Raw genomic sequence first — 15,820 nt, 5'->3', positions numbered from 1 at the left:
TTCATTTTTATGCAGGATAGTACTAATTCATACAAATGTATTGGTTTCCATACACAATTAATACTTGGAAGCTCTTGTTGGGCCTCTAAGTATCACCACCAATATGAATGTCATGTCGTTTCTTCTTTCCCTAAAGTTTTCTGTATTTAATGCAACATTTCAGATCAAATCCCATTCCCAGTAAAATAAGAAAGCATTGCGCCATTACTTTCAATTAACTTTTCTGTATAAATTGACCGGAACTAAAAATTCTGGATGCATAAATATTCCCCTTATGCAGTTTGGGAAGATAATTTCTGTCTCTGTCAGAACAGCAGTGAGAATGGATGAACTGAAAACATAAGACAAAACAGCATCCCCAGAAACTCTTCAGAATCCTGTGACAGATGTAGTCTGTGGCTGTTTGAAATCTGGGCGTTCTACTTTGATATGCCATAGTACATGCTTTAATCATACAGGGCCTCAGTCAAAACCTTGTATGGCTGGACAGTTCATATTTCAGGTTGGGTCTCACAGTAATGTTTTCGTTATCAATTTCATTATCAATTATCAAATCAATTAATCCATTTATAATGGGCATGTTTAATGATCGAGGCATATTTTTTCCAGATTCTTCAAAGAAGTCACTTTATTTTGTCTACTTGTATTTTAGTCTTATAAAAATTCACTGTACAGCTAATCCTAATAACTAATATTTACACAACATACTTAAATAATTTTAGACCTGAACAGTTACATTGTGAGTTTTCTTAATTAATTAGGGTTTATTTTGCTTATGGTTATTTTCTACTCTCAAAACCAAACCAGGGAAGTTTTATAGAACTCAGTTTCATTTAAAAAAAATAGAAATTGCATTTTGGATACGACATTTACACGGAATATAACATATTATCACAAAATCAATGGAATATAGCTAATAAAAACAAACTGAAAAGTGAGAAAAAATATTTCAGACTCCAATAACTTTCACAATAAAATTACTCTGTAGAAGAGGTTCAGTAACGTAAGCTTCACTTCTTTTAGTTCAAAGAAGGAAAACATTTTCCAACAGTTCTTTTTATTTCTTTCCTAATTTTCATTGTGGAATGGTAGACCACCATCTCATTTAGACAGTTAACAAAGATGTTATGGAATTTTTCCGACTATAAATGACATCATATCCAAAAACTTCCTGTAATAGAAATGGGCTAAAAATGAATGACTAACTAAATATTTGGCACAGTTATTTTTCAGACAGCAGAATGTGCTTTTTTTTTTGGCAACACAAACCAGTCATTCTGTGTAGCTGCAAGAGGCATATCTGGTAGCAAGCTGGATTTTACCTGACCCAGATTAAGATTAATGACTCTTGAAAGGTCTTATCAGGAAAGTAACAGGTAACACAAGCTAGTTTTTGAACTACTGAGATCAGCTTTTTTTAGTCTTGGTGTGTTGTAAGCAGCTGAAGCTATATTGTTAACCACACATGCATACTCCTGGATTGAACTGGCTCTGGGGATGCAATCTGATCCAGGCAGCACACTAGTTTCCTGTTCATTTAACAGCAGAATTCTGAAAGCTGGGTATTTCAGGATTGCAAAAGAAAATCACTCCCACCATGCTGCAAACTGCTGTTTGAATGAGGGCAGAGGTACTACAAAATAGAACAACCAGCAGAATTCCTATTTTCCAAACAGCAGAGCTAATTAATACACGACATTCTTGCAATTTTTAAAGTATGTAAAATGATCACATGACAAGAGCTGATTTTCACTCTTCAATGATAAAAGAATTCCAGTGGATCCTACCATGATTAAATTTGTTTACTGAAACAGTATATTTGAAAATTATACATGGTAATGTGCAGTAATCCTTGCAAAAGAATTTGGAAGCAAATTAGTGATGAAAATAATCAGAGTTTAAAACTCAGTCCTCATCCAGATGAACAAACTTCAGCATATTTGTGATCAATCATGAGAAAACTGGCTAAACTGAAAACATAAAAAAAAAACCTTATGAACTAATCAAAAGGCAGCTTGGCCAAAAAGTATGTGCAAGCAACACATTGCTGTTGTCTTGATTTATTTTGCTCCCCCAAAACCAAGAATCACTGACTTCCAGGTCCTTGCTAAAAGGCCTACCTACCGTGGAAAACATAGAAATGAAACACTGATTTGAAAAAAGAAATGTTCTTTAAAGATTTCCATAACATGCTCTGGATACATAGTGCTATGAGTTTTTTTTTTAGCTTTACGTCCTGACTTACGTAATTATTTTTCTTTCTGTTACTGTGCTAAGTAGAATCTGATGATTTGAAGTAAATAATGTCTGTTCTACTTCCTGGCAATCATCAGCTGACAAATAATTTCATCACAAAAATGTGTTCCAGAAAGCAGCTCTGAAATGCTGTTCTCAGGGCCTTAAAACACATTTAACACTTGACTAAATGAATACAAAAGCATTCTGTTCACTGAAACATGTAAAATGCTTAGGCATGCAAGTACTTGACAATTTTGTCAGTTATTTAGAAAGAAAGATTACATTTTACAGAGTAATCCTTTCCCTTTATGGTTCATGAGTCCATTAGGGAGAATAATCTTTGGTAAAACAGAAAACTGTTTCATTTTAACAAATTTCATCATTGACAATATGTTTACTTCAGAATGTTTCTATGTATTAAATTAAAGGTAGCGTAGTTCTTATATCTGCAGCTTTATCTTCAAATGTGATCATTAGCTTCCTCCACTGTAACTCACATACACTCCTGGGAGATAATTAGTAGTAGTTCATTATGATGCAACACACAGAGCTATTTCTATAGATGTAGGTTCAGAGCCTTAAGTTTTCTGCTACACAAAGGCAGCAGGTAGTCACAGTGGTAAAAATCAAAATGCAACCCTGCCATCTTGTAGACAACTTGTCTTTTATTCTCCCTCTTGTTCCCCTAGCCATCAGATGTTTAACCACAGTTTAACAGCAAAGCAATATGCCCATCTGATAACTTCTCATTTAGGTATCTGTGCATCTTTTGTATAAAGAGAACAGGGAAGTGTGAAAATAGAGAGTAACTGAATATGTGGAGTAGCATAATAGATGGTAGTATTGCAGACCTGTAGATGCCTTAACTTGCAGTAACACAATGAAAAAAGTATTTAATTTACCTGTTTCTGATGATCACTATTGTCTACACCTTTACCCATCTGGCCAGCAATTTTGGCTTATTAGGTTTTATGCCACTCAATAAATGAAGAGACAAATTTTTAAAAGTTATAAAGAACTGAGTGTGTTTGAAGATACCGCAAACAGCACTTTAAAAATACTGAGAAGAAAACAGAACAACAGCAAGTATGATTGTGGGCAATATAATGCGGGGAACAAGAAAGCACAATCTAAAAGAAGTGATGACTGTCTTTTGAGATGTTTTTGGTGAACGTGCTTAAGAAAAAAAAACCATGTATACGTGGCAATTCTCTGGCAATCTAGAGAAAAGTTACTTCATATAGTTTTCTACTTACATGCCATCAGACAATTGTTTTAATGTAATTCAATACAGTTTGTGGCTGCCTCCAGACAGCTGAGTAATGGTCAAAAGATCAACAGCTGGCAAATGACTCCATGGGATTTTTCACTCTCAGGCAGCCTGCTCTTTGAAGGATTCAATCAGTATAAAGTCAAAACGTCCAAGAAAGAAGTACAGAGCAGGTAATTTGACAATCTGTGATGTTGGCTTTAAGTAATCTGACTAGCTATTAATTCACAAAGCAGTCTGGAGAGATTTGTGATTCAAAGATTTCTGTCTAGACAGAAAAAGGAGTGCAAAATGCATTAGGGTAGATAGAATGTACCCCCAAAAAGTAGCCACCCACCCTCACCTTCCTTCTTAATTTTTTACCTGTGTGAGTTCATGGAAGATTTTTCTTCTGAATCATTAATACTGGTGTAGCAAAGGATGACCAATGTTTTTGAGCACTATGAAGTATTGATGGTTGGAATTTGGTTGATAACCAGCAATTAAAGTCAGACTACAACCTGTTAAAATTTATGTAAAATTCCATGGAGGTTGTACACTTGGAAACATTTTTAGAAATCATGTCCATCTTCCAAAATTCTGAATAATTATCTAGCATAGGCATGCTGTTTTCCATATCAATCTTGCACATATGTTCACACCATCCGCACTGAACAGCAGTTGTTTGTTTGCATATGAACCATTTCCTCTGCAGGTATTGTTTCATCTGGCTTCTGAAGAGTATGAATTGCATCATAAACCAATGCTGTACCTGTTACATTTCTGGTACCCACCCAGCTTCCTGTTGTAGAAATTTTAAGATCCTTCATGACATCCTAAAAAACAGTGTTACTTATTGCCAGTATTACTACTAATACATAAAACACTGCTCATCATTTACACCAAAAGGAAATATTTACATTTTGCCTAAACTTAATTTACATTCCCCTTGCATGCACAGAGTCAATTCCTACACAAATGAGTCAATAAGCGAATGTCATTAGTTTTAGTGGTGAGTAAGATACTGCATATTATTTAATAAGGCTTAGTAGGAACTGATACATGGACAAATCTTACAGGGACAGTACTTAGATCAGGGGTCCTCAAACTTTTTAAACAGGGGGCCGGCGCACGGATGAAGTGGCAGGAAGTCATCTGCGGCTGCTTGGTTTCCTCCCCCAACCCCCGGCAGGGGTGGGGGGGTTCTGTAAATATGGGGTGCTGGACTGACGACCCTGGGGGGCCGTATCCAGGCTGTAGTTTGAGGACCCCTGACTTAGATAAATGAATCTAGGGAGAATAAAATAACAAACTGAAACTCTTTTATAGGTTATGGACAGCAGGAAAGTGCTTATAAATATATATTACAAAAGAATTACAGGCATGGAGGAAGAAAAAAAAAAAGATTGCTGTCAGGCATTCACTACTGTTAGGTCTATTGGTCTATTAAACCACAACAATACAGACACAAAAACAGTTTTTTGAGATGCCTTGCTACTCTTGCCTTGCCACTCTTACCTTGCCACCTACCTGAGAGTGGTATGAGATACCTTGATATTAAATAACTTTTCTGTATCTGAGAAAACCCAAGAAATGCACCTTTCATTTAAGGATCCATTCCCTAGTACTTTTTAGAAGGCTTTATGTATCTTCTCCCAGGGTCTGCAAGCTAACCAGACAGGGGAGTGAGAGTGTTCAGCACCATCAGCATGATGGCACAAGTTTGTGAGAGGACTGGAAAAGTGATAATCTTTTTGGACTCAGAATCCCACCTTCTATTTCCCATTTCAGGTAGCATCTATGAAAGGAAATTGTTAGCTTCGTGAACTATCATGAATATTTTTACTTATTCCACAGTAGTATCTGTCAGATAGGCTACATGAACCTTGCAACTAACAATACTGAAAATTACTTAGTTTTCCATCAAAAAAAATCTTCTTGTAAGAGGCATAATATATGATTTCCTTTGTACTCGACTATTCACACAATGGAATTTGAACCTTTTGTCTCAAGCAAACAAGTGCTTCTCCTTTCTACCAGATAACACTGCATTCCTACTCCAAAATATCTTGTTCATGTAGCATTATAGACATTATGGTGCCTAAAGAGGGTGAAGGAATAAAAAGAGATTACCAAAAATGGGTAAACATTACTCATGATTGTGAGTTTTGACAGAACTTTCAAATACCGGTATTAAAAACCCCATCCTAATATATTCTAGTAAATTTAGACTTCATAGAATCCTTTCCATAAAGTTTCAGTCCTTTCAGGTATTTTCTATCATGTTAAAGAAGAGAGTGAATGCAGTTCAAATGATTTTGTAGAAAAGAAGCTCCTAGTAACAACAGTGCGCTAGGTATACTAGGTACTATTCTCATAGTGTGGGTAGATTAAATCTAGAAAAGATGTTACTACTTGGATAGGAAATAAGTTTCTCTGGGATGGGGAAAAAAGTCAACCCACTGATCTTTTTTTTTAAAGATACCAAGAAAACAGCTAAGTTGAGAGGCTGATTTTGTAATATGTATTACAGGAGAATTTTCCAAGAAAGATACAGAATTGAATAAATTTCAACACAAATCAATTCTCCATTATTTATTTTCATATCCAAAAGCTTGTTACCGTATTGGAACTCTTCTCAAATTGTTTTGTACTGTAACTTACAATCTTTAAACCTTAAAGTTTGGATTACAATTATAAACTACCAATAGCCCATTGTTAGCACTCGGACATGTTTTAATTCCTCATTAGAGGTTAACTTGGTTTTCCAGCACTCTTCTTTCATTCTAGTGCCTCACAGTTCAAGCCTCCACAGATAAAATCATTTAGTCACATGTATTCTGGGCATCAGCTGTTTAACTAGAGGTGATGATGCTGCACACCACAATTAATAATATTAACTGTCAAGACAGAGCATGCATGTGGGGGGGGGGGGCATGCACACACATCTGTGGTTTTATATATGTTTATGTATGATGGTCATGAAGTAAAATAGGTATATAACAATTTTGTGAAGTAGTAAGAGAACAAGTGAGTACCAGACAAAGAAAAGCAGGAGCTTTTCCCCTCTTTGCCTCTTCTCTTTTCCATGAAAGTTAAGAGAAAGCTGCATTTCGCCTAGGATTAACTCTTCACTGCTTTTTCCTAGCCCATATCCTCATAACCACACTGCTACCTTATAAATATCACTCAGCGGCTAATTCTGTTCTCCCTGCAAAGACTACCAATGTGACCCCTCCAAGCTTAAAACACCCCTCCATTGCTAAGGTCCTTCAGAGACACTTGGAGAACACCCAGGTCTTAGAAAACTTTTCTGTTTTATTTTTCTACTCCATAATTAAAACTCTCTCCAAATTCAAGCATATTCAAGCACAACCAGCCACCCTTTTAAATCAAGGCTTGGACCTTATCACTGTCTTCTCTTCTACGAGTTGTTTGACTTAGAAACATTAAAGAACAAACATTCTTAGCCTTTTAGCATCCACTTACTAGTCAAGAAACTACCACAGCATATAAGGATGTATAATGGGAAAATGAAGCAGCCAGAGAAAACACGTAGTTGGAAGAACACTTTCCTTGCTGAAATGTAGGACTTTTATCTTGCAAATAGGCTAGAAAAATTCAATGTGCCTTTGTTTTTGAGGATCAGTTTTTACTTGCATTTAAGACACTTCACATCAGGCAAGCTAGACTGGCAAAACCAGCATTTAGTGGTTGGGTGTTAAGAAACTCTTGAGTACAATTTGGGTAATGGAATTTTGTGGGATTTGTTCTTTTTCCTCAGTAGCATGCAAATTGCTCATTTTCTGAGAATGAAGTTTGCTTCAAAGTTTAAGCTGTGAGACTCTCCTTGCTGGTCTAAATGAATTTACTGTTTAACTAATAAAGGAATTGATATAAAGAACAGTGTAAAGTATGGATAGTGTGATAAAGAAACATTGTCTTTAAGGGGGTTTCATATTATCAGTGCTCAGCAGAATACACTTTTCTATTTATGGCTTCAGTACAAACTCAAAGAGCTAGTGAATCAAGAGATTATTTTTTCATATGATGCTTACCAGGTTCATTTGCAGATCGTGGCTCTGCATATCACATCACAAGGAGGGGAAACAAACAAGAAAAATAGTATTAAAGATTACATTTATAAACAACATTATACTGAATTAACATATTATACTGAAATACTGTAGAACAGTACAGAATCTGTGCAGACACATTACAACGTAAGGAATACTTAAATTGTCTGTCGGTAGCAGTAGTTCAATTATTACTCTAGCCATTATAATTGCTGAAATGTGAGAAAGAGAAGACTATCCAAAACTCAATCCTGACAGGCTAATTTCATTATCTTTTCCCATCCTGTATCAAAAGTAGCCGCTTCAGTTTATTGCCTTACTTTTTTGGAGAATTCTGAAGTCTGGAGAATCTTGAATTTCAACGCCCTGTCGAAACCACTTAACATGAATGGGAGGGGGTCCTCTGACCCTGCATTCCAATACCACGACTTGTCCCTCAGATGCTGTGGAGTTTTGTAGCTCCTGAAATATAACAATCACAACTCAAATGAACTGGGAGCATTTTACATTCTTAAAAGTAGTCTTTTCTTCCCTTTGTATTTCCACTTCATTTTATTGTGCCATTACGTTTTTGCAATAGACATTTTCTGTGAGCTGTATTTTCACTCTGATTAAACCTAATATATCAGCTATACAGTTAAAAATGACTGAATAGGTTATTTTCAAATACATTCTTAATATGACCAAAGATGGAATCGGTATAGAAGTATTTAATTTGTCAGACCGTCACAAACAGAGAGTTGCAGTCTGACCTTTCAGTTTTCATCCTTCCACAAGATGAAATGAAAATTCTGCAACTAACTACACATTGATTGACTTGGTCCGGAGAGAGTAGCTGTGCTGCTTTCAGGTCAACCTCTAGAATGTGGAGTTGCTTTTCCTCTGAGCCATTTATAACCAACCAAGCAAAATTAGATGACATAAATACAATAAGGACTTTTGTATGGATAGCTTCTGAGACAGTATTATGGCTGAAATAAATTCTTACACACATCTGAAAAACTGCAGGAATGGTCTAAATCTTTGATGAATAACTGCAGTGAAAGAAGAGAAACACAGTATTTTAAGTAGCAGAATTGACAGGAGACAGCTACTTTTTTTGCCTTTGCTATCCCTCTTAAAATTATAAATGAGAGTCTTTTTACTGTACTGGCTGTCTCCTTGCCTTTCCAGTTTATTAATAAGGTTTAGGCCTTGATGCAGCAAAGCACTCGAAGTTAGGTCTAAGTTCAGAGTTCTGCCTAGTTACTATTCACAGATCTCTAGTTAATCAAACACGTAAGAATTTTGTTACATGGAAACATAAAAATGTTTGGATTGCTGCATGAAGCTTGTAGAGAAAGAAATTTATGTTAGGAAGCTGTATTAAGTATATATTTTTTTTGTTCATATCTGGTTTGTTTCTTCTGTAATTAATGTTGGTTTTGTTTAATATGTTCCAACTGACTTAAGCCAGTTAATACTGGATTTCAGGGACAAGAGACAGGTGAATTGGGAAGGAACAGTGGAGTTCTGATTGCTTTGGTAGTTTCTGAATGAGGGCTGGATTTCTCCTATTTCCCACGCTTATTATGAAGTTGCCTGGCTCCCTACCTTGCAGTAACCATAGTCTCTACTCCCTTGTACCTCCACTATTCACTCTCCTATGATACCTGCAGTATCAGTGCAGAATTGTGAGGGACAGTGTCAGACCTTTCCTGGCATGAGAAAGAGATATGACGGAGCCAAGCTAGACAGCTGTGCAGAACAGGGTTTACTCATCTCTAAGCAAAACTACTTGCTGTCCTATATTATCTTTTAGTCAATTTTTTTCTGAAGCAATAACCAGAAAACCCTTCTTATCTTCATTTAGACTTCAACAAATAGTGATTAAGTAATAATTACTGCTATGGAAATGATGGTTTGAGGCATAATGAAAATCATATTTTCTATTAAATTTTTATTTTAGAGATTAGGGAACTATGCTGTCTTTTTGTGTTACCTAATTCCCAGTTCTAAAGTTAGATTTGGGATGAAAGTGAAGATAAATATTGACTTAAATATTTACTTAAGAATTACTGAATGAAAGTTTCCCTTCTAAAAGGTCCATTTATCAGAAATGGTGTGGCCAGCAGGGCAAGGGCAGTGATTGTCCCCCTGCGCTTGGCACTGGTGAGGCCGCACCTCAGGTACCGTGTTCAGTTTTGGGCCCCTCACTGCAAGAGGGACAATGAGGTGCTGGAGCGTGTCCAGAGATGGGCAGCGAGGCTGGTGGGGGGTCTGGAGCACAAGTCTTGTCGGGGCGGCTGAGGGAACCGGGGTGTTCAGCCTGGAGAAAAAGGAGGCTCAGGGGGGACCTTATTGCTGCCTACAACCACCTGAAAGGAAGTTGTAGTGAGATGGGTGTTGGTCTCCTCTCCCAAGTAACAAGCAATAGGTCAAGAGGAAACAGCCTCAACTTGCACCAGGGGAGGTTTAGATTGGATATTAGGAAAAATTTCTTCACTGAAAGGGTTGTCAGTCATTGGAACAGGCTGCCCAGAGAAGCGGTTGAGTCACCATCCCTGAGGGTATTTAAAAGACTGTAGATGTGGCACTAAGGGACATGGTTTAGTGGTGGGCTTGGCAGTCCTGGGTTAATGGTTGGACTTGATGATCTTAAAGGTCTTTTCCAACCTGAACGATTCTATGATTCTGTGCCTTACATTTTACAAGACATCCCAACATCTGAACTGCTTTTTAAACTAACACAACTGCATGGCTTTTTTTTTTTTCTAAAATGAAGTAAAAAACACTGTTACTTGCTCTTGCCAGTAGGTAAATTATTGTGAATGAAGCTTTGTCATGACTATGATGTGTAATTGGTGCCTACTTTATTTTATTTTACAAAGATTTCTTAATGGAGGACAGTCATGGGCATAAGACAAACACATACAGAATATTCATGTTATTCCACTAGTGATTTTAATAGGGTAGAATGCATAAGAACTTCATTGTTGCAGTTGAAAAGTATTTTCTTAGGAAGTCATTAATACTGAAAAGGATAATGAAAACTGTAAAAGTTTTAACACAATCAAACATTCCTACATTAGGATAAATCATTTTGATATTTCCTTCCGGACTATAGGAGTATGATGTAGAAGTCATAATGAATAAAACTTACCTTTGTAAAAATGGGTGCAGAATAGATAGGCTTGGGTCCATCCAGACGGTGCAGATACGAAGTAGGGCTTTGAACCTGCAAAGCAACGCAACAATGCTATAAAATGGAAAGTCTATTAGTTTCAATAATATATATATATATGATAATGCAAACTCTTAAATGTACAGTCTTATTATGGTGTTCTTGTTCTTACATGCTTCTTGAGTGGCATCACTATTTCACATCTGTTATACTTCTGAAATCAAAATGCAAACTTTAAAGGCTTCTGTACTTCCCATGAAAATTTTATATCCAACTGTCTTTGCCTTGAAGTATTTTGAGAGTTTGACTCCTGTTAACATCATTCAAGGAAGCTCTTTGCATTGAAGCATTTTTGCCTCTCCTGTTACTACATCCCTTGGCTGATGTAGTAAGAAATAAATTCAGGTACCTAAAAGCTTACCAAGGTTAGCCAAAGAAATAGAAGAGAATTTACCATGTACAGTCTAGCAGAGATTTTTATTTTATTTATATTTTATAATTCATATACAAAGTAAGCCACAGTGGCATTAAAACTTAGTATAAACTAATGAACATTGATTTTCTACATTTAACTTCTAGATAGTAAAACTTAATTTTCTCTAAAAGGGCCAGAAAAATCACTTCAATATTTAATTTAATAACAAAATTTAAAACTTTTGATAAAAAATATTGTAGGCATTCATTTGTATTACAGTCTTTCGGAATTGGAAGAAGTCACTATTAAGTGATATACTCTGTAATTTTCATCATCACAGATATGTCAGCTGATCACATGCTGTGTTGATACACATTGTGTAAGAATCCGTGTGTATATTTACTTTTATGCCCCATTCACTAGATATATACTTAAATTTTAAAAATTATCATTATCTTATAACTTAATTTTAATATATATATTTATATAACATTTATTATATATATCTAATGATAACTTAAGTTTATACTTCAATAGTATAATTCCTTAAAACCAGGGGTCCTCAAACTACGGCCCGCGGGCTGGATACGGCCCCCCAGGGTCCTCAATCCGGCCCCCGGTATTTACAGAAGCCCCCCGCCCCGCCCCCTGCCAGGGGTTGGGGGGGGAAACCAAGCAGCTGCAGATGACTGCCTGCCACTTCATCCACACGCTGGCCCCCTGTTTAAAAGTTTGAGGACCCCTGCTCAAAACAAGGAGTTTTTCAGGACTTACAATTTTTGAAAAAAATTAAAATACTTTTACTAATTTAAAAATTGGTGTCTAAAAATACCTGCTGACTGGGCACAGAGATAGGTTGAATTACAGCTGTGGTGACTCCAGACTGTGGTGCAGAAGATCCTATTGTCAAGGAAACAGAGGTGGTTTTCTTTTGGGCCCTGTAAGAAAAGAAAACAGCAAGCACTTTATAAGGTCTTTACGTTAGCTTATTATCCATAAGCTACCTTGTGTTTTCTACATCTTTAAATATGTCCTTATCAGCTGAAAAGATCAACACTGGAGGAAGCCTGAGCAGAACACAATCTTAGGCTAATTTACACTTTCACACCCAATAAAAAGTACTGATTTAAGATACAAACTAAAATGCTTTTTGTGTCTTTAATCGTAGGCCTCTATCTGTTTTTCTGGAGGCACAGGGCTGCATGTTCACAAATGGAGGCTTGGTTAACTTAAAGTTACTCCTGAAAATGAGAAGCTGGTATCAACAGAAGAGTTGTCAGGCTAAGGCCAGACTTCTCTGACAGCACAAGCACATTAATACAATCTACAGCTATAATACTACACATTTGTATCATGTGAGAGAAGGAGAACAGACAAGACATACAGAAATATATCCCAGATGCTTATTCAGATCTAAAACTACCATAGGTTTTCCAGTGCTCCTTATTAAGAACATTTGCACAGCATTGGTTCTACTTTGCACACTTACTGTGGCATAGCTCCAGATTTTGATTTGAAAATTAAACTTTCACTCTCTGAATCTGTGGAACTGGCACCTGGAAAAGAAAGTATTTTTAATAATCTTATATCCTTTTACTGATTTATTTAATGTTTAAACTCCAAAGAAAAAACTACACTACTTTTGCATTTCACTTCAAGAGTTGAGAATTCTCTGTAATAAACTATGGCAGTTTTTCTTATCTGGTTAAGATTCTAGCTATGTACTTTAGCCAGTTACAGAAATCATAACCATGACAATTTAATTGCCATCTCTTTTCCCTATGCTCTCAGCTGTCTTCCTTCATATTGAAGTAAATATGGTTAAAAAAAAATGCTGACTACTACTCTACTGGAAATGTATAATTTTATTTTCTTGAAAGTTAAAACTCAAAGCTTAACCAAACATATAGCTTATACACAGATAACAAATCTTCAGCCTTAAGGGTGAGCAACTCAGTATGCAAGACATTTTCAGACTAAACTTGCTACCCACAATCTGCACAGCTCAGAGTATTTACATTAACCTATATATAACATTTATATACTGGTATTTCTTGCCAGTGGAAGTCTTGATAGAATGTATGAGTTTGGCAATACCCTGAACTCACTTAAAGAAAAAAAAATGAAAGCATTTATTTGTCTTTATTTTTCCTAACAACTGGTACTTCACACATTTATCCTAGACATTTGTGCAGTACGTATTACTCCTCTTACTCCTCAAAGGATTTGTGCATCCATATGGATAGCTGTATCCGTAATACAAATCATAAGCAATTCATAATCAATATGCATAGTATAGCATAGACTGATTCTAATGAAACAAAAATTGGACTGAGGCACTCAAGTACCCTATTTATTTACAAAGTTTAGAATATAAAAATCAAAGCAACAAGTAGCACAGAAAAGGTAAGAAGGGAGAAGCAATGTCAAGACAGCAAAGTGGGTCTACATGAAAGTATTTCCCATAAGCAAAGGATAACCAGGTCTTGTGTAGCAGGGCCTGCTGCACAGAAGAAAGCATGAGGCATCATTGTCATCAAGACTATTAATGTACAAAGACTATTAATGTACAAAGCAATGCCTGTGTAACAATCTGGTTTCCTTAAAGATCATAGGGGATGAGCCTAACAACTTGTACGTTTCTCTATCTTTCAAAGTTACATATTGTAAAACTTCAACATAGCACTTCCATATAGCAAGACTTTGCCAGGTCTCAAAAGAGGAATTGTTTTGTTTGCTGTATCTCTCTACCTAGATGTTTCTTTTTTAGTGTTGCTTCTGTTACAACTTCACACAATATTATATATTTGTACTATACCTGAGTATTTCTGAAATATGCTTACTTCTGTAAACAAGTCTTACTAGAATCCATAAGATTCAGAAAAGTCTTGATCCCAATGTGGGATAAAAAAATTCTGAGAATAAAAAACATAATGGAAGAAACCTTATAAATGCACATCTGTCATGATTTAGCTAATTTATAGCAAAAAAGTTTATTGCTTTGTTAATCAAAAGCTATTTAATCATTTTGGTATTTTATTTTTAAGATTTGTTATGAGTATTTGTTATCTTAATTTGTTTTATGCTTTCAGGTAACCTTTTAAATGAATTTTAATGAGTTACAAAGCTGGTAAAAGAATACATATTACCAAAATCTTTGAAAGATGCATGAATAAAAATAAAAATCAGTATGTGATTAATATAATCATGCCTAAAATACAGTCCTCCACTAAAAAAATAATTTAATAATTTTGTTCATGGTCAAGTTATTAACCTTCCTCAGATAAAATAATACTGGAATTATGATTAATTTTGAAGTCAAATATTTTTAAAATTACTACCAGTTGATTTTGGACAAAAGCAGTATTACTGACTTTTAACCTGACTTAAAGCCAGTGTACGAAATATGAAGAATTATAACATGCTTACACATGACTGAAGAAGATTCATCTGGGGCAGCCACACTTACTTGCACTGGGAGCAAGTTCAGAACTGAGACAGGGATTACTGCTATCATGAAAATCATTATTGGTATCACCAGTCAAATCTTTGATTTACAGAGGGTACTACTTAAAATCTAGCCATATGCCAAAAGCTCTGCTTATTTCTCCTTTTCCATTCTTTACCTTACTTGTACCCTAAGTAAATAGCACTTTACCCACTGATTCCTGGGACATTCCTTGAAATACCTGAATGAGTATCATGTGTTGTTCAAAATGTGTTGCATTAAAGGGAAGCAGAGGAACACTGTAAAAGTACCACCAAAGCAAATGTAACCTTAACATACAGAACCAAAAGTAAACTTCAGCTTAGTTATCCTTTCCTGTATGCATCAAGTATTTTATTATTTCACCTCTTACCTTCGATGAATATTTCAGCTGATGTACTATCTGAACCAATGGAATTTGAAGCCAGACAAGTATAGCGTCCAGTATCGTCTTCAAAGGCTTCTGCTATAATTAGTGAATGAAGTCCTCCACTTGCAGAACGGATCTGAATGTCAGGGGAATTCTGGAGTTCTTTTCCTTCACAGAACCATCTGCAGTCCACACACATTTAGAAAGACAAAGAAAAAAAGAACATAAAGGATTGGTTCAGGCTCATCACACACAAGAAGACATTACACCCTTCTGCAAAAATCTAAATTGCTACTGAAATCAGCACATAATGCTTTGAAGTGTTTAATGACATTCACAAAGAAATCACTTGCTGGCATAAACTTTACTTAAAAGGTAGTGAGACATTTCTGAATGCTAAGAAAATTGTACACACCTACAATTTAAAACAATTTCCTGTCCTGTTTTGATAGAATTAATGCTTTCAGCATATCATATGTACTGGCTTGCTTTGACCACAGCCTAATCCATTTCCATTTAACTTGCTATCCCCTTCTTCCTAATAATCACCAGTTCTCCACAGAGGATGTTTGACTTTTGTCCATCATGCCCAGTCAACCTAATATAATTCCACGGTACAGGTTCCTCCATATTGCAAAACTTTAAATAGGTTTACTCTTGCCTCAGATCAGGAACATAAACTGGTTTTCTAGCCCTGGATTTTTATGTATGGATATAATACATTACAATACATATAATACAAAGACGTATGCCCCAACAAGAGCACTGGGTTTCAGTACACGCAAAACAGACACCTAGCTTGGGTGACTTATTACTAGGTAA

General features: G+C 35.8%; 1 protein-coding gene across 4 annotated transcripts in view; it reads right to left on the bottom strand.

The window, feature by feature from the left end:
- The window catches only part of LOC101913699 (palladin), a 193,360-nt gene that overhangs the window by 109,708 nt on the left and 67,832 nt on the right, over positions 1 to 15,820 (bottom strand). For all 4 annotated transcript variants that reach the window (XM_055795564.1, XM_055795566.1, XM_055795565.1 and 1 more), the window contains 6 exons: positions 15,002 to 15,180; positions 12,631 to 12,697; positions 11,974 to 12,079; positions 10,706 to 10,780; positions 7,884 to 8,025; positions 7,546 to 7,569 (listed from right to left, as the gene is read on the bottom strand). In XM_055795564.1, coding sequence (XP_055651539.1) covers positions 7,546 to 7,569; positions 7,884 to 8,025; positions 10,706 to 10,780; positions 11,974 to 12,079; positions 12,631 to 12,697; positions 15,002 to 15,180 — 593 coding nt within the window. The remainder of the gene's footprint in view (positions 1 to 7,545; positions 7,570 to 7,883; positions 8,026 to 10,705; positions 10,781 to 11,973; positions 12,080 to 12,630; positions 12,698 to 15,001; positions 15,181 to 15,820) is intronic.

This window comes from Falco peregrinus, chromosome 2 (genome assembly GCF_023634155.1).
Source record: "Falco peregrinus isolate bFalPer1 chromosome 2, bFalPer1.pri, whole genome shotgun sequence".
NCBI lineage: Eukaryota > Metazoa > Chordata > Aves > Falconiformes > Falconidae > Falco > Falco peregrinus.
Note: the sequence above shows the minus strand (reverse complement) of the source record. Positions and strands in the feature narration are given on the sequence as shown.